At 42.6% G+C, this 24,679-nt stretch overlaps 3 protein-coding genes across 3 annotated transcripts; 2 read left to right on the top strand and 1 right to left on the bottom strand.

The window, feature by feature from the left end:
• The first annotated feature begins 983 nt into the window (after window positions 1-983).
• tmod4 (tropomodulin 4 (muscle)) lies at window positions 984-16,884 on the top strand. The gene is made up of 10 exons (XM_073484935.1): window positions 984-1,198; window positions 7,819-7,995; window positions 8,443-8,599; window positions 9,970-10,089; window positions 13,800-13,892; window positions 14,383-14,513; window positions 14,626-14,733; window positions 14,938-15,081; window positions 15,185-15,329; window positions 15,423-16,884. Exons 2-10 carry the CDS (start codon window positions 7,894-7,896, stop codon window positions 15,443-15,445), a joined length of 1,023 nt encoding a protein of 340 aa, XP_073341036.1. The 5' UTR covers window positions 984-1,198; window positions 7,819-7,893; the 3' UTR covers window positions 15,446-16,884.
• A 1,178-nt stretch (window positions 16,885-18,062) lies between these two features.
• On the bottom strand, window positions 18,063-20,937 carry scnm1 (sodium channel modifier 1). The gene is made up of 8 exons (XM_073484931.1): window positions 20,794-20,937; window positions 20,509-20,579; window positions 20,324-20,412; window positions 19,655-19,749; window positions 19,122-19,222; window positions 18,878-19,017; window positions 18,671-18,791; window positions 18,063-18,541 (listed from the first exon to the last, which is right to left on the bottom strand). The coding sequence occupies exons 1-8, from the start codon at window positions 20,842-20,844 to the stop codon at window positions 18,430-18,432; spliced, it is 780 nt and encodes a 259-aa protein (XP_073341032.1). The 5' UTR covers window positions 20,845-20,937; the 3' UTR covers window positions 18,063-18,429.
• A 286-nt stretch (window positions 20,938-21,223) lies between these two features.
• On the top strand, window positions 21,224-24,576 carry lysmd1 (LysM, putative peptidoglycan-binding, domain containing 1). The gene is made up of 3 exons (XM_073484932.1): window positions 21,224-21,799; window positions 22,322-22,641; window positions 23,688-24,576. Exons 1-3 carry the CDS (start codon window positions 21,620-21,622, stop codon window positions 23,869-23,871), a joined length of 684 nt encoding a protein of 227 aa, XP_073341033.1. The 5' UTR covers window positions 21,224-21,619; the 3' UTR covers window positions 23,872-24,576.
• Window positions 24,577-24,679: the final 103 nt, after the last annotated feature.

Here is a 24,679-nt window from a genome sequence, read left to right as displayed (position 1 = left end):
CAAATTGGAGCGTTTGCAGCGTTGTTTGCTCGTGCAACGTTAGCCATCCTCTGCAGCTTCTGTCATCTGCTGATGTTGTCTCAAAGGATCCACTGCTTTGCATGTGAGTGGACAGGTACTTGCTTAAAGGGCTAGTTCACCCAAAACATGACGAGAGGTGGGGTTTCAAATTACAGCTGAGGAGAAGCGTGAAGAACCTGAGCAGAGAAACAGAACCAGTGCAGATGATTTCAAGACACAAAGGGTCGGAAAAACTCTGGTTTGAGGAGCAATCATGGCGCAACAACCAATAATGGGTATCAGTGGGTTCATGTCTCATAGCTAGTTTAGTTTAATATATTTATATATATTTAACCTCCCACTTGCCATTTGTTGTGAATTTCCAAGTCTGAATAAATCTTAGAGTTTACATCCCCAAACATCAGTGTCAAATAGTGTTAGACACTTTTACATTTTACATCTCTGAGAATAAAGCTTTTTTTATCTTAACATTATCCTTCAACATTATTACATTATTGGTAAAAAACATTATAACAATATCAGGCAGGATATTTTATTACAAATGATTACATTATTGGGTTTATTTCATATTTGAACAGGTTAAGTACAAGTTTTATTCCTTTCTTTCAGGAAATTATCACATTATTAGGTTTTATTTAACATTTTAACAGGTTAAGTTCAAGTTTTATTCTTCTTTAAGGAAATTATTGGGTTTTATTTCATATTTGATCAGGTTAAGTTCAAGTTTTACTCCTTTTTTTCAGGCTATTATTACATTATAGGGTGCGAGGTATACAGCTCCACTCAGTCCACTAGATGTCAGCCCTCCTCTTTCTGTCCTGCTGCTCTCACTTTTAATTGAATGACTAATGAGCATTTGAGTTCATGCCCCACTTCTGTCTCTCTCTCCCTCTCTCTCTATATGACTCTCTGCCCCCCCAACAGCCAAAATAATAAAATGCTGACTTCTCAAAGTGCCACCCGTCAGTATGTCTGTCTCAGCACAGCAGCCCTGAGGCCTGACGGGAGAGAGAGAGAGAGGGGGGAGGTAGAGTGACATAGAGAGGGAGAGAGAGAGAGAGAGAGAGAGAGAGAGAGAGAGAGAGGAGGGGGGCAAAGAAAAAAGAGAAACAACTTTCTCTGGTTTCTAACTGCAGGCTCTGTAGCCGAGGGGCTTCAGCACTGTGCTTCTGTGAAGGTAGGTGTGAGGCTGCTTCCTCCCGTCTCTGTCGCCGTGTGGGTTGTTTTTGGGGGATCCTGCTGGCATGTCGGGGTGATCCACACTGTAATCATTCTCTCTGGGTTGCCTGTTTGAGGTGGCTGTACTTCAGCCTCATGGATTTATGTTTGGGATGGTGGGGGAAAAGCTGCAGGATGAATGAGTGAGGGGACGCGAGTGAATGTTTCTGGATTTTTCAGTATTCAGGGCTAAACCTCTCGACTCGTGTCACTTTGTCGGAGGCTTCTGCAGAGGGTCAGCCCCCAAAAAACTGAAATAACTGTCTGTCAAAATGAAGCTATCAGCGTGGTATGTGGAGGGGTTAAGCCTGTCCAATAGCTGTCCCATCGCTGTGTAGTTAATTCGTCACAGGGGGATTTGGAGATGTTGTCTCAGGGGAGGCTGTCGAGTTTGGAAACCAGGAAAGGAGGGTTAAGTTTGCCCTCCATCTGCACGATGTCTGATTTTTATCTGTCACTGGATTAAATGTCTTTTTGGGGACAGATGCCTTTAATAGTAAATTAAAGGGGAAGTGGAGGCCGTGCTCTTTAACCTCATTGCAGATTCAGCTCAGTTACTGTGTGGAAAAAGGTTGTCCTCAGTCCCACTTGTTGCTTCTTTACTTGAATCTGCACCAGAGCTCCCAAATTCACTGGCTTTTTTTTGTTGCAAAAAATACAAAATAAAAAGTTTTAATGTCCCCTTCGGAGATACATCTACGCAGCCAACTTGTTCTCTGGGCCTCCGATACAGATACAAGGAGCAACCCAAGCCGGGGAGGATTCACACGGCTGGAAGTAGCTGACTTGTGAAGCTAAAATTAATCTGAGGGGCAGATTTGGAATGTTACACTTGGGCGGTAAGACGTGGCGGAGGCGACCTGTGGATGGTGACAAATCTTCTGAACTGTCGGTGGCACAACGGCAACTCGCAAGCCGGATCATTTGAGAAAGAAAAAAACCCTCCAGTCCACTTCTGCTACCGGCGCACAGAAAATAGCAATGAAACTGAGAGCAGTGACTTCAAAGTTTATTTTCTGCTCTGGAGAAATAAACTCCCTGGCACAGGAGTGGAGTGTAAATCATTTTGGAGCATTTATGAGTGTATAACCTTTGTCACTGTGTAATCTAAACCTCTTGTAATGGTCTTTGACTTGTAAAAACACACAGTTACTCCTCTCTGCTGCTTGTATCGATGCAGCACTTTGGACGTGGAGATACTGGAGCTCCTTAATTGACGAGGGCGATTAAAAATTGGACGACATGCAGAGAATCATTAAAATAAGTGCCTCCACCCATCTCGGCTCAGAAATCAAGGAGCTACAGTCGGTGTGTCCTTCGACAAACATTTCACTGAAGCCATTAAATCTCTGACTAGTTTAACTGCTGTGACCAAAGTGCTCTTGGGCAAGTTTTACTATACAGATGGTTGGAGATGGACGGACATAATTGGTCGCAATAATCAGCTGCTCTGGATCCTGTTGTAGAAAAGATTCAATGACACTTTAGCTGTAATTTTCGAATATATTCTGCAGCTCCAGCTCAGTTCTACAGAAACCTGCACGACAGACAATTTGAAGCATGACTCTCCTGTTTTGGTTTGATCTCCAGTTAGCTCCGGTGGATCGGCAGGTCAGAGTTCATCTTTGAGTTTAACTGAGACCTAATGGATGTGTTCAGTCATGCACCACGTGTAGAAACAGTAGAAGTACAGTTTCTGGGAACCACAGATACGTTGAACCTTTCCATTTCTTTATGCTGCAACTTTCTGTTTCTTTAGTCTCAATCCTATGTTGTAAGAACGCACAAAAAACACTTGTGTACAGTTAGGAAATGATCATGTTTTTGGCTTAAAATATCTGGTTCAGTCGCCACAAACACGGCTGCAAAGTGTCCTGACATCTTCTCAAAAAATATCCAGTGGTTTCACCTGTACAAATGTTGAAACCACATCCTGCACAGTGGTCTCTGGCTTGGCAGGGGTCTCGCCTAGCTGTAACACCACCACCATCCTGTCCACCTCTGACATTAAGGGCAGCTTGCACATGTAAATACGCACAATCTTATTGATGGTGCGTATGACGCCCTCAAATTTCAGTGTCTCGTGGTTTGCAGAAACGTAAAATCTCATAAACATCAACATTTCTGCACTGGAATTGATCCGATCAATATGAACTACACCTTTAATCGATCAGCCTGTATGCAGCAGCGCTCTGTCACATCAGGACTCCTTTAAAGGCCCTGCAGACCGAACCTGCACAGGTGTTTTCTGCTTAATTAAACCTGCTCCGGTCATGGCTGTGTTCTGATCCACTCTCTCGTTTACTCATTCACGGCTTTTTAGGCCTTTATATCAGTGGTTTACTCTTTGATGAGCAGTGATGTAATTTTGTGATTTGTCGGCGTGCTAACAAACTCCACTCTGCTGTGATAACGATGATGAATTCTGCTCTGACTCGTTAAGAAGAGTCACACGTAGGTAACATGTTTCCCCGTCAGAATGCGAACAACTTGTTCCAGTTCAGAAGCCGAAGAAATGTGACTCCGTGAGCTTTTTCTGGTCCTGACACCATCAGGCCTGAGTTGCATATGACGGATAATTGAGACCCGGCACGCTTCCAGATGGGGGTTTTGAATATTTAAAGATAAAAGCTGTCATTAATAAAACACCAATTAAAAATGAAGACCTGCATTTCTAACCAGGCTCAGCTCAGTGTCACGACGCTCATAAAGCATGAAGACAGACGCTGCAGGTGCAGGAGAGAGAGGACGGTTGAGATTTTCAACTGGAAAAAGAAACGAGCGGAGCCAGCTGGCAGCGGCAGCAGGTGACGGCCACCGCTCCCAATTTGTTTTGGTCTGTATAGAAAATCCTGCTGGGACTGCTGGGGACAGATGCACATTCACAAACGTCCGGCCTGTTTCCAGTGCGGTCGGAGGCATGTGGAACGTGCCAAATTAAATGTCAAAACAAATGAAAACACAATGTGGGGCCGGACTGTTTGTCCACTTCACACAGTGCTTTCCGCCAAAGTCCTTTCACCTTTTAACATATTTTATCTAATTTATATTTTAAGAGGAGAGGAGATGTAGTGTTGCAACCAAAGTCAGTCTGTCTTTCTCAAACTGTGTAGATATATAAAAGTGAGACGTTCTGACCGGCGGGCTGCTGGTACGCGGTTGAGCCCTCCCTCTTAGCTCAAATGTCAGAAAACAGCCATGTATTTAGCTCAACAATAAGCGAGGCTCAAAGGCTTGACAGCAGGCAAATCACATGAGCCTCGTTGGGACTGAGCCCTGGGCTGCATACACTCCTTAAGTTGCAGACTGCTTTCTGCATTAAATACGGAAAAGAAAAAAACACAGAGCAACTGTTGGGAAACTCATTTCTAAAGGTCTCATATTGTAGACTGACAGTATTTAAATGCTGCGTTATATTAAAAAAAAAGGGATGGAAATCTCAGAAAGTATCAAAATAGTCAAGCCAGAGAGAAAATAATCACAGCCTGGATCAGAACCTGTGGTGTCAACAAGCCACCAGGACTTCTGTGAGTCGGTGTCCAAATACTAGCAGAGCTGATGCGGGAACATGGTGGGTGTTGCCTTGCTCAGGCCTGTCAGAGCTGACCAATCAGAGCACACTGGGCTTAGGGGCCTTAAAGAGACGGGAGAAGAGAAGAATAGAGAAGCTGCAGCAGTCGACAGTATGAGAAAAATACAGTGTTTTCATATAAATCACATCATTTGATGACTGATGTGATTTAATGATTAATAAATCAAATTAAGAGTAAATATCTTCTCTCCAACCGCCCATCACAGGAGGGTCAAAGGTCAAACATCGGACAGTGAACTGGCAGAATTCACTTTTTCTCAGGACACTTCAGCACTCAGGATACCTGAAGTTTTAAAACTGAAACCTATGTCACTATTTTATATTGATGAAGAGTCGAGAGTTCAGACCGGTGAGACTTAGCTGCTCTTTTAGCTTGAAGGTGGCGAAGGCGACTGTGATAAACACTTTATTCCACATAAAAAGCGAGTCTAGGTAGATTTATCCTCCAGCTGGTCCTTTGAGCCGTAACCTCCCTTCCCGTCATCCTTTCAAATCTCCTCCATCTTCCTCCACCATCAGCCGTGTGATCCGCTGTTTGTGTCGCCGGCTTTACGCGTTAGAGCCGCACGGCGTCAGCGAGGAGCTGCCAGGAGCATCTTTTCCACAGGTGCTTCTTTCGGTTATCAAAAGAAAGACGGCATGCTGTTGTGTCATATCTGCGCCAAGCTTTACATTTTTTATGGTTTATCTGTTGGAAGTTGGTCTGCTGTTTGTGCTGCAGTGGAGCGAAGACAGCGTAGAGGAGACGTGTCACTGTAATTCAGTTTTTTTGCTGGAACCTGAAAGATTTTCTTGGTATTTTCTGTCCATATTCGAATATACATTGCTGCTGTGTCTACGTTTATGCTGGATTGGATTGGTTGAAATACTGATAACGGGCTTTAGATGTGTCTACAAAGTGAAGAGAAGTCTGTGAGAAGGTGTTGTCCAAGGAGAAAACCGAAGGTGTTCTCAGATTTAAATTCACAATAAAGCTACAAACACACATGCACACACCGAGTTGTCGCTCTTTGATTCACAGCACTGATGACAATCAGTGCTGTGGTGTGTATCACTGTGTGTGTGTCCTTTCTAATAAAGTGTAATCTGATCAGCGACTCCAGGCGTTACCTTGAGAAGAACGAGGTCATATGGTCACATAGTTTGTGGGTCACTGGAGCGAAGCAATGCAGCAGGTACACAGCAGTGATCACAGTGAACACGACAGCGCGTCGCGGTCTAACTGCTGGTTTGGGGTAAACTCAAGCTGTATTTCCTGCAGTCTGTGGCCCAACAGGTAAATAAGTTCTTCAACGTAACATTGGTGAAAGTTTAGTTATTAATGAGCTGTGACAGCATCGAACATGCATCTTAGATGAATTAGACGTACATACTTTAAAAGAGCATCATTTAAAGAGACAATTGAGCTAATGTGTGCTGCAGGGTTTCTTTATCTGGAAGTGATTGTAAATGACCATCGTGATCGGGTCTATAGTTTCATTTCCATGGTTCCAGTTCTGTACTGTTGTCAAGGATCATTTGACTGTGGTTTTGTCAGGACTTTACGCTCGACTGAATAACTGTTTGGTTATCCAGCGTTAGTAGATATCCAGCCTAAAATTTCATTTAGGTAAATTGTCAATATTATATTCTACAGCAGAGACAGATTATAGCCCAGATTAACATCTGGAAAGTCACTTACATTCAGATTAATTTAATTTGAGTGGACAGTACCGACGCAATTCAGCGTCAGTGGATCATGTTGGACAATGTGGGGGAGTGTTTGTGTGGTGGTGCAGGTAACAGACTGGACAGAGTTAGAGAAGTCGATGTAATAATGTTACTAAATATCCCTTTAATGAATCCCTGACATCATATACCTGCTGTATGAGACTCTTGTTGCCATCACAGATCACATATGTGGATCGTTGCTGTCATTATACAAGCGCACTGAATCAAACCACATTCTGTGACCTGACCCACGATGAGCTTTTTCTTCTCCGGGCCAAGTTTGGATGAAAGTTGGACTGAAAATTAAAAACATCAGAGCTCACAAACCTGATAGCTGCATGACTCATACTTTGACCCAGAGTTATCGTTGTGGTATTTTCCCAGTTCGAGTGTTGTGATGTCTAGTTTGAGCTTTACTTTACTGTGTCGGACGCAGTTTGTCCTCATGTGTCCGTCCCCTCTGTGTCTCCTCATCTTCTGGGTGCAGATATGTGTTTTTCGGGCGTGTCCACTACTGTATGAACGTCAGTGATAAATAAGGGATTACGCTCTCCACCCTCTCCTCTCTGCATTCTGCTATTCTTAGTCGCTGTGTGGTGAGCTAAGGGTTTAGAGTTACAAAGACTTTGCTCTCTCTCTCTTTCTCCTCCTTCACTTCTCTACCTCGCTCGACCGCTTTGCCTTTTCAAACCGCGGGCCGTCAGTGGGCCGGTTCTTCACCTCTCGTGTGCTTTTAGGTGAGAATGAGGCTGACGCAAGCGTGTGACCTGAAGGCCGCTGCTGCAATATTTACACAGACTCTGCCTTCCTGAGTATTGGAGATTTATTATTGGAAATGCATCTATTATTATCATCGGCATATTACTGAAGCACTCTGGATAGGGCAGCCGATAAGCTCAATGGAGATCATGAATCCGTTTGGCAAGGACAGTGGTTCCCAAAGTGCAGAGCAGGGGACCCCCTGCAGTCCTTTACAGGCCTCTGGGGGGTCCCCGGGTGAAGTCAGGACAGAGTGATTTATCATTTTGTCAAATAGTTGGAACGTTTTGGGCTGCACTGGTGTCCGATAAGGGTTAAGGACGGTGTCAACATAAGGCTTTCGTACTCGGAAAAAGTTTACTATCTGTACAAGCTTCTCACTCAACCCAAAGGATTTATGTATAACTCTTTGTATGGTCCAGAAGCTCCTGGGTCACATGTTACATGTTTGCTTTAAGTACAAATCACACCAAAGCTTCCCCTCATCTCTCTCTCTTCTCTCGTCCCTTCTCTCACAGTGCCCTCTCGCCCAGGGGTGTGCAGCGGTGTGTATGAGTGAGTGTGTGTGTATGTGAGCCAGAACCTCAGGAGCCATGTCGGACCCCAGGGACATCGACGAGGATGCCATCCTCAAGGGCCTCAGTGCCGAGGAGCTGGATCAGCTGGAGTATGAGCTGCAGGAGATGGACCCAGAGGTACGAGGGGGGGTGCTCGATTCGTCTTAGCCTGCCGGGTGGTCGGCTTCTGACCACTTTCTCAGAGACCTTGGCGGTCAGGTCTGGTGATCAAACTTATCAAACAGAAAAAGGCTTCAGGCCTTTATATCCTCTGAAGTGCACACATCAAGTCTTAGTTGCTCAGTTCATGCACAGTGCACCTCACACTACGCTACATTTATGAGGCAGATTCAATGCTGGAAGGAAGAAAAATCAGGGAAGAATTTCACTTTTAGTCGAACCTTGTGGTGCATAAAGCAAATTAAAGTTACAGTCACTAATCAAAGTCTGAAACTTCATAAACGTTCACAAAGCATCGACTCACTCAGTCCATCCATGCACTGAAATAACTGTGAATCGTTTCTCACTCGTGTTCTCTGGTCTTAATGTCACATCAACATGACATTTGACCTCTTGTTCTCCCAGAATGCCATGCTGCCCGCTGGCTTCCGGCAGCGCGACCAGACGAAGAAGACCCCGACGGGTCCATTCGACCGTGACGCCCTGCAGCAGCACTTGGAGAAGCAGGCCCTGGAGCACGAGGACAGGGAGGACCTGGTGCCCTTCACCGGGGAGAAGAAAGGTGCCTACAAAATAATGAATTTAAGCCATTTAGTTGTTTTATTTTGTAAGACGTGAGGACATGTGTGTCTACATCACATGATCTTATCCTGGAAAGAGGAGATAATCCCCACAGTCTTTTTGCACAGACCACACTTTGCCTTGTAAAACATCAGCAGAGCTTCCATAACATTACCATAATACAGGATATAAAGCACGGTTACAACAGCTCTTAACATCTTTACACACCGCTCCTGCAAAGACTTAAATCTTGATAGACTTGTTCCCCGTTCCCTCAGACAGCTTCTGTACTCTGTGACGCTCCACTGCACAGCCGCTCAGGCTCTTAGTTTCAGGTTCTGTGTGGGGTTTTTTGCAGCTCACTGAGTTTTGGGGCCATTTCCATCATAGTCCCACAGGCATGACACATCCAGACCCACACCAGGCGAGGATCTGGATGAGAATATGTGAACTGTTCCTCTGCAACTCGTCTAATAAAACTAATAATGCGACAGGCGTATCGATGTCCTATCCAGAATTAGTTTTTGTGATTGAATCGCAGCTGAAATTGTGAAGATGAATTAGAGAAGCACAAGGAAAATGATAAGAAAATCTAGGCTCCAGTGGAAAATTGAGTTTATTAGCGCTGCGCCACAAAGCCGTGATAAGCCGCGGCTCACTCATGTTTTGGGAAACACAATCCAAACAGAGCTTTTACAAAAACAGAGACAAATTTATGGTTTTAAGTATTCAGACTGAAGAAACCACATTAAGATAAAAAAAGCATTGTGAAATTGGTTTGCAGACACAAACACACAGACATCAGAGAGGACCTCTGACACTGTCTGACTCTTTCTCATGGTCACTTCTCTCCTTCTCTGTGGATCCAGGGGTGAAATGTAACAGATTACATTCACTCAAGTACTGTACTTAAATACGATTTTGAGGTACTTATACTTAAATAATATTTAACTTCTTACTCAACTGTTTTTGAGTCTGAACAGTTTAGTTAAAGGTCCAATATGTAAGAATTTGAGTTTGAAAGATTCAAAAGTTAAACAAACGTTCTCAACAGAATGTGAAGAAATATCCATTCTGACGTTATGCCAAAGACATCTATGTATTGTGTTGAAGAGATATTTACTGAAGTTAGCATGCTAACCAACACCAACACTCTCCTAGTAGTCTGGTTAGCTGCACAGCTAACTGAGCTAACAAGCTAACAGTAGCTGCAGTTGTGGACGTGAACAGAATACAGTTTGCAGCAGATAGCAGTTATTCTGGTGACATGCTGCCCCCGTTAGTTGGGAGTATTAATCCAATCATACAATCTTACATATTGCACCTTTCGTCCACACCTTAACTCGTCCACTATTCCTTTTCCATCTCCAGGAAAGGCCTACGTTTCCAAGACGAAGCCGGGGATTCCTGAGAGCGAGCAGGTGGTCCTGGAGCCGGAGCTGGAGGAGGCTCTGAAAAACGCCACGGACGCAGAGATGTGTGATATTGCAGGTTAGACAAACACTACAGTAGTAGTAGTAGTAGTGTCAAGTTTGTGAATCACTGATCTAGATTATCTGAGAGTCAGGGGAAAAACAAAAAAATGGTGGGTTGTCTCAGACTGTTGCCCCTAGCAACAAACCAGCTTCCCATCTCAATTAAAACATTAATGATGGAAAAGTATCTCCAGCTTCATTGTGACCCTTTGAGATGTTTGATATCAAAGAATGCTATCAAGCTTTTTTCATGGCAGACATTTTGAGTTGTCAATGCAGGAAGAACTTTAGCCAAAGATGGCCCGGTTCCATCTCGAGTCCCAGTCCGGCCCGTGCCAGTCAGCCAGTATACACAACAGCCGGTTCATGAAACTGCAGCTCCTCTAAGTGCAATGTCGTCACTCTTAATGATTAATTACACCTGTGTGTTCCCTGCTATTACATGCAAAAAACGTCTGCTGTGAGAAATGTCTTTTCTTCCGATGATGTCATCTGTTTGTGCTCATGCCGTTTCCCAGCAGCAGCTTCACATTAACACATACAGTACACAGCCCAGTGTGACCTCAGTGTTTCATCACAGCGTCTCTGACCCACATACTTCCATTATACAGACCCAGTTATCTCTCTTCTGTCAGCTTCATATTGTTTCCCCCCACAAACACTGAGACCGCTCGGTAGTCGCAGGCTAACAGACATGGCCAGACATGCGATGGGGTCCAATTCCCCATGCTCAGCAACACAGAAATAAATAAGCCTGGCCCCAGGCCACCGGAGGAAGGGTGGGGTTAGACATTGGGATGGTGGGGGCAGAGATACTGTATCTGTTTCAAACAGACCAGTGGGAAGCTACTGTGTTCACAGATACAAAAAGACAACAGTTGTTCATGTTTCCTGCAGCTCAAAATCATTTTAATGAAAGTTAGAATCAACAGTGCTGTGGGAGTCTTTCTGAATGTGTTTATTATTCAAATACGACCTCATTTAAGATTTGGATATTTGACATTTCTGTAGGTGTTCGTCTCAAAGTAAAGTGGGATTACTCCTCGATCAACAACATTAGCTAAAGAGCTAAATGTGAGACAAATTTCATAATCAATGAGTACGGGCTACACGAAGTGCTGTCCCTATTAGTTGCTGTCGCTATGCAGAACAAACAATGCAAATTTATATGTTTTCACTTTGAAAAAGAAAAAGCTTTTTAGCAAACTCCCAATAAAGAGCAGGATTATATTATATAGTACATAATAGTATTATATACATATAAAATTAGGTTTACACAGCGTTAATCATGAACTGAGCCTTGTTTTATATACCTTAACAGCAACGTAACCCCACAAACTAAAGTTACCTTGTTAGTTAAAGGTGTAATATGTAAGATATTGTAAGTTAGCATATCACCAGAGAAACGGCTCGGCTGAACTGCTGCTGCCATTAGCTTGTTAGCCGTGCATCTCGTGGTCCGGACTGGGAGCTCGGAGCACCAGAGGAGTGCTGGTGTTTATGCCGCTAGTGCCCGAGCTTTGGACTGGGATGGGTTGTTGCTAACTTGCTAACATGCTAACTTCAGTAGATATCTCTGCAGCACAATATACCAATATTATTTCCTCACAACCTGCTGATCATTTTAAGGTAATTCCTGAATGTTTTTCAACTATAAATCTTACATAATGCACCTTTTAATGAGATGATCCTGACATCTGAGCAAAGAGCTAGCACTTTGTGTTTCTGGTGCTGGACAGGTAAATAGGAGCCACCACCCTCGAGAGTACTGCTGTTACTGCAGATAAATGCAGTTTGGCTTGGTTTGACAGGCTGCCTCGCCTGGTCCGCTGTCCCTGATAAATAATTTAATATAGAAGTAGGACAAGATGTCTGGAAAAGTCTCCAAGTATGCATGCTCGGATGACTTCAGAAATCACGTTAAATTAATTCATAACATATGTTTTCTTGATTGAGTGTGATCCTTTAAACACCCTGAAATCTCAGCCACACAAACCGGCAGGCAGGCATCCGGAAAGACAGAGCAGGGGAGCCTGTTTGTCCGGCTCTGTCGGCCCGTCAGAGAGACCACCGCTCTAACCCTGGATGGAGTCCAGAGAGGGATTAAACCTCAGTTAGCCTCTGTCACTCTTTTGTGTGGGCTTTTTGGCAAACACGCTAAAAGGGGATGAATAGCTTGGCCGACCCGCTACACGAGCTCAGAGGGAGAGCGGTCCAACAAGTCACCCTGGTGACTCAATTTTCACGTTTCATTCATATTAGCACGTTGCTATATTGAGCCTTTTTAGTTATCTGCAGTCTAGTTTGTGCTGCAAAGCTACTGTGGGTTATTCTCAGGGCCAAACCGGATGATGAGGGGTTGTTTATGGTCGGTAACGCCCCCCCTCGAGCAGGCAGCTGTCTCCCCCCGGCCTCCCTCTCCTCACAAGGCCCTTCCCATGGTCGCCCACACCGGGTCAGGAGGCTGGTGGGCGGGAAGGTGAAGTGACGGTGGAGGGGAGAGGAGAAGGGGAGGTGGGGGTGGTGCTGTCACAGCAGTTGGCATGTGACACAGTTTAGCAGGTTACAACTACAGCAGGAGAAGCACCAGCAGGTCGTCTGCCCCCTGCTGGTCATGAAGAGTCACTACAGGAGGAGAAGGAATGAAAAGTGTCACCATCAGCTGTTCGGTGAAGGTGTTGTGGAAGATATTTAGTACATTGTAACTTAATCTCCAAACCAGTGACAATACAGTAGATAAAAGTTAAAATATATCAGCAATTGTCAGACAGTTTGGTTGGAAAATAGCTAAATATATTTACCAAGTACTGTAGTTTTTGTACAGTTTTGAGGTGCTTCTACTTCTATTTAACCACATTTCAGAAGGAACCATTGCTATTATATTTATCTGTCAGCTACAGTTACCTCTAACATTGCACAGATTTTACACACAAAATATATGATCTGCATATAAAATATGGTGCGATGCTAGAGATTAAACGTTCGAGCGTTAAATGAAGTGATAAAATGAGCTCTTTGATAATGTTCTTATTAATATGCGTCATCAGTTAGAGCAAATAACTTGGCCCTCTGAAAAAGGAGCATTCTGCATAATAATCAGTTTTATTTTGATACTAGAAGCTGCTCTAATAAGTATAAAAATATCAACAATATACAAAATGACTACGTATAATCTGAGCGGGGTTGCTCTTAGTTCAGGTGTCACGTTGATTACATCCCAAAACTCACACTTAATTGTCTAAATTCTGCTCTTTAGAGTGAAGTTGTTCACGCTCATAAACATATTTTGAACGTCTAAGGCGGTGGTCTTTTAACGCTGACTCAGCAGTGACAGTCGGAGGTCCACCCCCTCACCTTGAAACTTGTGAATAAACACGGCGGCACGACTTCCTCTGGGCCGCCTGGAAACTGTGAGCTGACAACACAGTGACACCGAGTTTCCTGCTGAGCTCAGACAACAGTATCTTTATCTCGTCAAACAGACACACAGAGTCGAGCCACGCGTGAGACGAGGGGGACACATAACTGGGACCAAACAAAAATCAGAAACAATTTATTTGCAAATTCAGCAAAGCGCGTTAATTCGTCTTGGGGGATCTCAGTGTGGTGCTCACAGTACAGGCTGTGACACCAACACCGTGACGAAAGCATAATCCAGGACGTATAATACGATCACAGATACATTTATCTTGTATTCACAGTGATTTGTTTTTCCTGTCGTTGCAGCTATCCTTGGTATGTACACGCTGATGAGCAACAAGCAGTATTATGATGCTCTGGGCACTACAGGCACCATCGCCAACACCGAGGGCATCAACAGTACGTATGACATCATATCATGAACAGCTGTATCTTTTTATTGGTAAAGATGTTTTAGAAACTAACATAGAAAGTCTTAAGAATAGAAATTGCACAAACCAAATGAAATAATCTTAATATTCTCCAGGTAAGGTATCATTAAAAGCATTGTTCCAGTATTTGTACAGGTTTCATTTGGGAACTGGTATCAAATGTGCTATACAGGAACTAAGGGGAAGTTTCTGTATATAAACTAGATGAAGAAAAAATAGAAAACCACTCTAGAGAGTCTTTCTGCAGCCTGAGGAAACATTTTTTATTCCTTATGTGAATGTCATATAAATGAAAAAAGTTTGAAAGAGGATATTTTATGAACGTTTCCTCTTCTTTGTTTCATAACATCATTATAAACTGGACAGACGGGTCTTCAGATATTTCTTTTAAATAATATAGACTGTATGTTGCTGCACCACTCTGTAGCCTAAGCTAAGTGATGTCGTGCCTCCTGCAGGTGTAGTGAAACCAGATCCGTTCAAGATCTTCCCCGATGAGCCGCCCAACCCCACCAACGTGGAGGAAACCCTGGAGCGGATCCACAACAACGACAGCAGCCTGACTGAAGTCAACCTCAACAACATCAAGGTCAGATGAAACAGTGATGAAGCAGCACCAGAAATACAAATATTTTACAGATTTACCAGAACGGTACTTGTTTGAGAAAAGTAAAGGTGATGTCCGTTTGTCTGTGCTGCAGGACATTCCCATCCCAACACTGAAAGAGATCTTTGAGGCGATGAAGGGAAACTCTCACGTGGAGTTTCTGAGCATCGCTGCGACCCGTAGCAACGACCCTGTGGCCTACGTGAGTACAGTATGAACAGGACGAGCTGAATAAATGTTTGCATTTGTTCTGTTTTTATTTTCTTCTGTATGGAAACATAACCCATATTCTGAGAGCTAGTTATGTCATCCATAGATAATAAAACCGTGATACTCTATATCTGTACCTGTGATGTTGTAGAGTTGCACTAAACAATCCCACAATGTGTTTACGTGTGTGCACCAGGCGTGTGCCGAGATGCTGCAGGAGAACACCGGCTTGCAGAGTCTTAATATCGAGTCAAACTTCATCACTTCGGACGGCATGATGGCGGTCATCAAAGCTGTGGCCAAAAATGCCACACTGGTGGAGCTTAAGATCGACAACCAGGTTAGTTAGTGAGGATTTAATTTTCTGGTACTTGTCCTGTCAGGCAATGGTTCAGATCTCTTTTTGAACGAGCCGCTTCTCCTTCTTCTTCTCTCCTGTACAGAGGCAGAAGTTGGGAGACTCGGTTGAGATGGAGATCGCCTCCATGTTGGAGAACAACTCCAGCATCCTCAAATTCGGCTACCACTTCACCCAGCAGGGTCCCCGTGCCAGAGCCGCCATGGCCATCACGCGAAACAACGACATGAGTGAGAGACGCTCAGAAAATCTTTATACCCACGTAGTTATCTGACTGATGTCTGTTATTTTGTTTTCTGATCTCATCTTTCTTCTCTCTGCAGTTCGCCAGCAGAGATTAAGATGAAAACAAGACTGAGCAAAACAGAAGATGAACCACTTCAGCCCTGCCACCAGCCACCAACAGGCTCGTGCCAGCTTTCTTCGATGTGACGCTTCAGAGCCGAACCCTCCCAAAACGAAGCTGGGTCGTCGTGCATGGTGCAACCCACCTCAACATCCATGTCCAAAACATTTCATTTCATTTCCCGCAGCCAGCTTTTTATTTTTGTAGACTGCTGATTTCATCATAAAGACATGTATAGGTCACAAGCCAAATGTGAAGTGTCTTTTTTTTTTGTGCTTTTTTTAGTTTGTGCATCGCCGACATCATCCCAAACAAAAGGTTAACTCTTGTCATTCATGAAAACATTTACAATGTGGTGCTAAAGAAACTGTAAATACTTTAAATAAAAAATATATATTCAAGTATTTTTTGTAAATGTTTGGCAAGTTTAATTTTATTTTTTCTACACCTTATCTGGACACGACTATTTCGTATTGGATATATCGATATATTCCTCGACAAATTTATGGTTTCGATAAGAATCTGCAGCTGAAACTGGACAGAAATGTTTGTGTAGAAGACAGTTAACTTTTAAACATGTCGTATTCATCTGTATGAGATTCAGGGACAATGGATATACAGGATTTCGAACCCAAAATGAGATGACTTTACAAGACTCAAGATTTCAAAAGCATAACATTATTAATTGACATAATCTGTGGTTAACATTAAGTCATAATATCCCCCAAGACTGACTTCTGCTGCAGCTTTTAGGGATGAATCCTTCATGTAAAGAATCACAGCGCTTTAATCCCTCAAACTCTCTCCTGATCCTCTGACTTCCCTCAAGCACCTGAGCTATTTTTACCCCTCCCCAAACCCTGCTGGGAAACATAACCTGGTCCGCTGGGCTTGAGTTACCTTGTTCCAAATATAAGAAGCAACTTTAAGAGGGTTGCACCCGTGTGCACCCGCAGAGATTTATGAACAGAAACAGCTGCTAACCTCTGAGGATTTTGACAGCATTGCCGGGGTTCCTGCTCTGCCTCCTCCTCGATTCTTCAACCTGCTTTCTTTTTTCTTTTAAAGGACTCTGACTTAATGTCAAGTCTGACAAGAGCATAAAGTATTACGCGAAAAAAACCTGATTCTTTAGATTTCTCAAATGTCACATTTTAAAGGCGTACAGGCTTCGCTGACATTTGGCATCTTGAAAATGATTTAAAGTTGCCTTGACACGATCTATTCAGAGTGTTTCTCTTCCCTTTGATCGGCGATTCACAGTAAAACACAGGTGTATTTTTGGATTGTACTGCTCGGTGCCATGAATGCTGTGACAGACGTATTTACCATATTGTGTTTCAATTGTTTGTTATTTTTTGCATCAGAGGATTGTGCAAGTTGTCAAGTTGTGAAATTGCAGACATGATATTAAAGGTCACCAGAATTCAGAAAACAAAGACTTGTGTCCAAAAAGCATTTTACATGTCGCGCTGCCAAGTCTCCCAACTATCTTCAACATATCGAGTGCCTCCCCGTGTGTTTGTGATGCTCCGAGCTCCAAAATAATGAAGTGAGCGTGCCACATATTAGCGGTGTCATCATAAACTAGCTCATGTTAAGTCCCTGTGCCCCCTCCCACTGACCCCGACAGTGTTATCCAATTTATACCAACTGTGCTGAACGAACACACTGTGGAGAACGCTAACCGGTGGCTTCACTACCCAGATTAGCACCAGTACAGCCTTATCTGCTGCTGATTTATAGCAAAGCTGACTGAGGATTAGTCCGACCGGCGAGGAGATGGAACTCAATTGAAAGGAGTAAAATAGACAACAAAGGCTGATGGAAATAGTCTCAGTCATTCTGTAGGTTACAAGTGTTTGTTCAGCTTTCAGTGCTGCTCTTCTGATACTGAAGGGAGCCATGGACCAGACATGAGGCTGATGTCAGTGAGGATAACTGTTTGTGATGCTGTTTAAAACTCACCACAATTAACCGATGAGATCTGGTAACATGGAAATATCTCTATAAGAAGTAATCACAGTTTGAAGACTAGATTTCAGGCTGCAAATGGATTTCAGATGTCATTTTAATCTGCTGTGCTTGCCGTAGTCGTGCACACACATCTTTCCTGCACAATGATGACAAGGGAGAAGGTGGCGTTCAGATTTTTCTGCCAGAAAGCCGTTCGAACACTTTACATTGTGAGAGTCTATTTCAACCCAAACTAAGATTTTTTTCCTAAACCTAGCCAAGAAGTTCTGGTCCCTAAATTTAACCAAGTCAAGTCTTGTGTGTACTTTGTCGGTATGTATTTGATGCCACTTGATCCTAAAGCTGTTCTGCCAAGAAGAGTTTTCTGCCAGAAATCCCTGAAGGTGAACTTCAGTACAGTTTGTGATTATAACTGACACCGGTGCAGTGCCCGTTCAAAACATGCTGTTAGGCACAGACTATCTGGGAATGTGAGATCCAGTCTTATCCGTCCTGAAATGCTCAGAGTCATCAGAGCTGGTTCAATGATATCAAAAGTAATTATAAACTAGAATTATCCTTTAATGTCCTCCAGACATGAGGAGAAAACCAAGGAAAGAAAGAAGAGAAAGAAAACTCTTGATCCAAAATGGTACTCTCTTGGAATCTTTATGTTTTAAAGTCTGGCTGATGTAGTTCCAACATTTTCAGGAAGTTAAAGTGAAAAAATACAAAACACATGACATAAAGTCACATTTTTCATTAAATTAAAGCACAATAAAAGCACTGACAGTTGCAGCTGATGACCTGGTAACTAACAATCATCTTTAACAACTGAAGAGTCCGACAGTTACATGAGCGCTGTAGAATCAGCACAGGAAAACCATGTAACTCGGTGAAAGGTTGATGCATCTGTTTAAGAAAAGTCTCTGCACGTGGAGCTCCGTCTGTTTCAAACAGCAACGTGACTTCTGAATGTACCACTGTGGTACAAGTTAATCCGTGTTTTCCCACAGTTCTTAGTTTTCTCAGTGACTTGCAGGTTGGGGGGCAGGTGAAGGAGGCTCCTCCTCATCGGAATCAAACTCCACATTCTCGTCTTTAACCCACTGGCCGCTCCGGTCTTGCAACCACCCCTGGCTAAGAAACAGAAAAAGATTAAGCGCAGTGTAAAGCACGAGGGCGGCACAGTCGAATATACAGAACTGACTTCTGGTCGGAGAAAGCGAAACTTCAGCCAGTTCCGGCGAAAATAAAAACGTTCTGTACCTTTTCAGTTTGAGGTAGTGCTCCAGCTCGCTCCTCCTCTGGGCTGTTAGAGGCTCTGCTTCCTGTTTCACTGCAGCCTGGGATCCTGTTATATCCTCAGATGAATCTGAACCTTTATTGGCTACAGAAGACAAAACATGTCCACACTTAAAGCACGATCAGGCCTGGGTTATCTTCAACACAAATCTTTCCTATGACAGACTTTACCTGCTGTGCAGCCACTAGAACAGCTTTGTGACATATTGTTTGAAACTTCAGTTTTCTGACAGGCTTTTTCTTGTTCAGATGCCGCTTTGCTTGAAGTGTTGTCGATGGGATCTGAGCCGATGCTCTGTTGTCCTTTTGTACTAAAAATAATTACAAATTTATATTTGAAATGATGTTTTTCATCATTTTAAGAGATTTTAAATACATGTTGGAATTGTTATATTTAAATATCCATCTCACTCACCTGGTTATTCTATGGCGGCTGTTGTATGGTACAGTCTTCAATAAAGCATGATGTGTAAGCTTCCTCGTCTGTTCCAGTAAAGGGGCTGAGCAGGAGGGTTCCTTAAAAACACAACGAAACACTGCATGAATTGCAGAAGTGTCTCTCACAAGAAACTGAGAGCTCACTCAGAAGTTGACCCTTCTAAATGCTCTGTCAAGTGTTGTTTATCTTTTCCACAACAGACAACAACTTGAAATTGATTTGGCAGGATGTCATTTGTCAGGGTCAGCTGGAAGTCACAAGGCCACACAATGCACTTGACAGAAGACAACAACATGGACCAGCAGTCTCAGCCAGTCAAGAGAAAGACTGTTCAGCTCATGTTGTTATTCTCAAGTGATGATGATTCATTGACCTTCTGCCTGTTGAAAGATCCAGCTGACTCCTGTCTGCTGATCTGAACTCCAGAAACAACTTTTCTGTACAACTATCAGGAGATTCTGGAGAGTTTGCTTCAGAGTCGACTGAACAGAGTTCACACAGTTACCAACCTGTCTTTTGTCTTCAGTCTGGACGTAGTTTTCATGTCGTCTTTTCGTTATTTCATTCTTCAGTCGTGCTTTCTTCCCATAGAATCCTTTTAATCCTGGAGAAATGCAACATAAAACAGAATAAAGGTTATTTTCTTAGCAATTAATAATTACTTTAAGATGTTACTATCTGGGGTTGGACGATACAACAATATATAACATGAGACAATATAAATGTCAACCATAAGAAAAGGGATATGTCATTTATACCACAGTACCCCTTCAATATCTGTGGTTATATTATGCCACCATGAGGCAATGGTGCAAATACAAAAACTTGGCAGCTTTATGGCACTATTATATTTTTATATGATTTTGGCTAAGTGAGATGAGTGACTTGACTTGTCAGGAATTTAATTTAGCTTCTACATTTGACAAAAACAGACTCTAGTATTAATTTATACCAGACTTTCAGCCGTATCACCTACTCCTAGGTTTAGAAATGTATTGCCAAGTAATAACATTTTTGAAATCAGCTATCACATTAATTCACAGATGTTTGTCACTATGGTCCTCTTACTTCTCAAAAATCATATGAGGATATTAAAGTCCAGATATTTCATAAAGTAAAAGTGTTAGATAATCTTAGGAAAGAGAGGACATCACTGCCCGAACACAGACATGAATCACCTTCTAGATGCCTTTTCCCTTTTCTGTGGACTGTCAGCATGTCAACGGTATCAAACACAGGGCGGTAGGAGCACACAAGGCAAGTGTATCTGGAAAACAGATTGAACAGGTTGAATTTCAGCTTCATGTCATCCATTACCAGCTTTTCTTTCCCTAACTTAACATTGTTTTGAAGTTCATTTCACCTTCCATTTTTCATCAGAGCTGCTTCATCCTCCGGAATAAAGTTAGACAGGAGATCCGCCACGCGACGTTTCTGAAACACAAGACAGCAATAAGAAAAATAAAATTAAAAAAAGAGTGGTTAATTAACCAGTTTCTTATTTTGCTAGAGTTTTGAAGATGCATCTCTGAACGCTACAGCTAATACAGTTAGCTAGCAACGTTAGTTAGCAGGATGCTAACCATAACAACATAACATCTCAGCTTAAGTCTCTCAAGCAAAGCCAAAAAAATACTGTTACTGTTACCTTCAGGATGTTCAGTTGACTCTTGTCATCGCCTTCCCTTTTAAAAGACATAATTATTACGGTTGGTACCCAGAAAGCAGATGTAAAGTGACAGGTTAGCTAACTAGCGTTAGCCACCTCACGACAGCGACAAGCGTGATAGCAATGCTGCGTTCGAATTCAACGGGGGGGAATGGGAATAACAAGTTTCCTATTTGAAAATACCGGTCTGCTTCTTTTTAGGCGGTACGTTGTTTTCAACAGAGAGTTTATCAATGGCCCCGTTTCTGTTATAGTGACCATACAGCCATTATAACGTCATCACAAGGCATCCACAAAAGATTTCTTCTGTTTCCATACAAAGACTGTACTATAACTAAACACGTCTAGTATTTTCCAATCGCGATGAATGCAGCATCGGTGACGGATCATGGGACCAGTCATGCAACGCGGCAGTCATGGCAACATATGGCAGCAGACAGCTGACTGCAGGAAGCATGAAAACATTAACTTTAACAACTTTCTCGGCAACTTTTCAGGTGTTTGTTTGAAAACTAAGGTAGGTTAAACTTATAGTTAAGTATGTTAAGTTACTGTAATAAGCTGTGGTAGCAGTTCAACAGGTGACTGAAGCGAAATACAGTCACAACTCGTTAAAAGGGATGAGCGTCAACGTTAATTAGCTAAGCTAGCAGGCTAACTAAGCTGCTAGTTTGGTTCACGTTACTCTGACGCATATGCAGGTAAAATAACCTGTATTCTCGTGATGTGAACAACGTGAACGTGTGCTGGTAAACGTAATTTGCTCAGTTGCCAACTTTAACGAAGCTAAAGTGGGTTCACGAACATGTCCGGGGAGCGAGCGCCTTTGCCAGCCGGGAGTAACGGCCTACTCCGGGGAAGCCGGACGAGGTCTTACGGGAGCCTGGTTCGGTCTCCGCTCTCTCCGGTTCGCCAGAGACGCATTGAACACAAAATTCAGCCAGGAGAAACACTACAAGGCCTGGCCCTGAAATATGGAGTGTCTGTAAGTATTACTGACTACTGAAACTATCCTGTTTCTGTCCTGTTTGTTCCTTTAGCAATTCATTGTAAGCATTTATTGGAAATAGTTCATACTGTGATAGCATGTCTCCCCATGTAATATACAGTATAAACTTATGTAATGTTATTTGCTTTAAACAGTATGTTTTTTAGTGTTTTATTTTTATCTTGGCTATTACATTCCTTCACTATTTTGAACTGTAATAACAGACTTTTAGTAACTTAATGGTCAAGTGAAATAAAGCTGATAATGAACCCTGGCATGTGTAAAATGGTGCTAATTCTTTAAAAGGAAAAATCTTAAATTAAAAGCAGGACAACACTTCGATTAGATTACTTATTCGGCTGTTACCAGTTTGTGTGCTGAGGAAGAGCATCCGCCTTAAATATCCATAGTAGAATAAAGCAAAAAGTATCAACCAACTTTGTATAATACAGCCAGACGAGCTATATCAAGTTAAAAATGAGTTTTGCAAAAGGCTGACAAGACGATCTTCTCTCACAGATGGAGCAAATCAAAAGAGCAAACAGGATGTACACCAACGACTCCATATTCCTCAAGAAGTCCTTGTCCATCCCGGTGCTGTCAGACTTGGACCAGAGTGTAAATGGGTTGGATTTGAATTTAGAGGACAGTGAAAAAGACAATGCTGGCCGTGGTTCGGCTCAGAACGGGCACACAGGGAGCTCCTCTGAGGAGAAGCAGGACGATGGCAGTGAAAGTGTGTCGGACCTCACTCCGTTGGATTTTCTGAAAAGGTTGGATGGCTTGATAAGTCAGTCCAAGCAGGCTGCCGTCAAAGGATGCCAGGACGCGGAGAGAAGGTATGTCTGTGTGGCTTGTCACTGCTTGCTCGTGTTTGTTCAGACAGTCATGCTCCGTGTTTGTGGTGTGACAGAGGCCTCAAGTCCTGCCATCTTAGTTGCGTCTGTGCTGAAGGTTGGCAGTCCAACAGAAGTTGTTTATTTTGTTGACGACCCCAAAGACCAAACCGTTGGTGTTACTCTAGAGCTCAACAGTGACCACTTTTTTAATGACTCCGGTTTCGGAAGTTAAGTTTTCCCATTCATTCGCTCCATACTTAATCCTAAGCTAAACAACTATGAGATGAATGTTACCTTAAAACATTTGATTCGGAGCAACAAAAAAAAAGGGGAACATGGGAAAAAAAGGCCAAGGTGCAATTCAACAATTTGTGCAATTTGACCCTTGAGCAACAACTTCCCCCTCACCAACACAATTAAAGTTAAAGTACCAGCACAGTACCAGTATTTGAGGTAATTTTCACTCTTTTTTTATCTCTAAAAAAATGAAGCATGTCTGAAATCATGGGTGGTCAGTGGTAAACATAACTGACTTTCATGAATGTGGTAAACATTTCTGTGGTAACAGCAAGCTCAACCAATTAGGAACGTCGTTGTTGAACTGGATTGTGGGTAGTGTGGTACTTTAAGGACATCATCTTGGACTTTGGGAAACACTGATCGACATTTTTCAACATTTTCTTAGATTTTATATACCAAGCAACCAGATGATTAATAAAGAAAACAGTCAAGGTGAAAGTAATTGTTAATTACACCCCTTCACTCGATAGGTCCAACCATCTCCCTGGTGTCATCATTCATGTGAACCACTTCCTGCTTTAACACCAAATGTTGAAATTAAGAATAAGATAATCAAAATGTGTTAGTTTAAAATAAATGTAATTCATAGGCGACCTGTTTGATATTCTATCAGGACTCATACTCTCATAGCGAGAGGTGGTCTATCAGAAATCACTGAAAGCTGCCAGAGATGAATGCAGGCTGATTGTGGGACTCTGCGGCTGTATCAGACTTACTGTATCTTTTCATCTGTTTATTTCTCACAGGGTTGCCGCCCTAGAAGCAGCTTGCCTCGGCAGGACATCAGAGTGGCGGCCACTCACAAGGTCACAGAGTGCCACTTCATCTTCCACAATGCAGCAGCAGGCACCACATGGAGCAGTACCCCTAACTATCACCAAACTCACTAAGAAACTGAGAGACAGGGAAGATGAGATCTTCCAGCTGTGACCTATCGTTTCTGCTGTCTCACTGTGATCATTGAAGAAACTCTTGGCAGAGAGCTGCAGGGTTTGGCCTTCAGGATAAAAGAGCATTACAGATAAAGGAATAGATCTCCAGTGATACTCCTGCTGCTGTATGGACTTGGAGCTTGAAAGTTATTACTTTTTTTTAAATTGCCATTTAATATAGATGGGAAGTTACACTGCCATGTGTCAGGTTTTTAAAAAGAAATATTGCACTTGTGTAGCCTTTTTATTTATTTGTCGAAACAAACTGTAGATTTTGAAAAGCTCCATATTCTCACACAGCTGTGTTTAGCTTGTTCTCACAAGCAGGAAATAAGAGCGTGAACTGTTATAAATGAGAATTTGCGGTCACATGTTGGTTCAGTCATGTGACTCTTCATATGGTGGTTCAACATGTGGTTTGTGTGTAATGCTACCTCACAGCCTGCTAATGCAAAGTTAGACAAGCTTTCTCACTAAACCCTTTTAGCTGCGGTATGTTCAGTATGAAATCACCCTGAAATTGATCTGATACTGCTGAAGAATTTAATCTTTAATGTAGCCAAAGTTTAAGAAAGAGCCTTTTAAGATATATATTGACAGCACTCTTTTATTGTTTGTAATGGGCATATTTTTTTTATTTCAGAAGTTTTGTGTAGCTCATTTTAGAATAATGATAATAATAAAAAAAAAGTCTGTTCAGTCATCCAGTTCAGGTCTGTATATATGTATTTGTCTTGAAGGTTGAGCTGTCTTGGTCCTCATAACAGCTCCTCCAGAAACTCTTGACTCTCATTAGCACTTAATCT

Source organism: Pagrus major, chromosome 17 (genome assembly GCF_040436345.1).
Source record: "Pagrus major chromosome 17, Pma_NU_1.0".
Lineage (NCBI taxonomy): Eukaryota > Metazoa > Chordata > Actinopteri > Spariformes > Sparidae > Pagrus > Pagrus major.
This window is presented reverse-complemented; position numbering and strand designations above follow the sequence as displayed.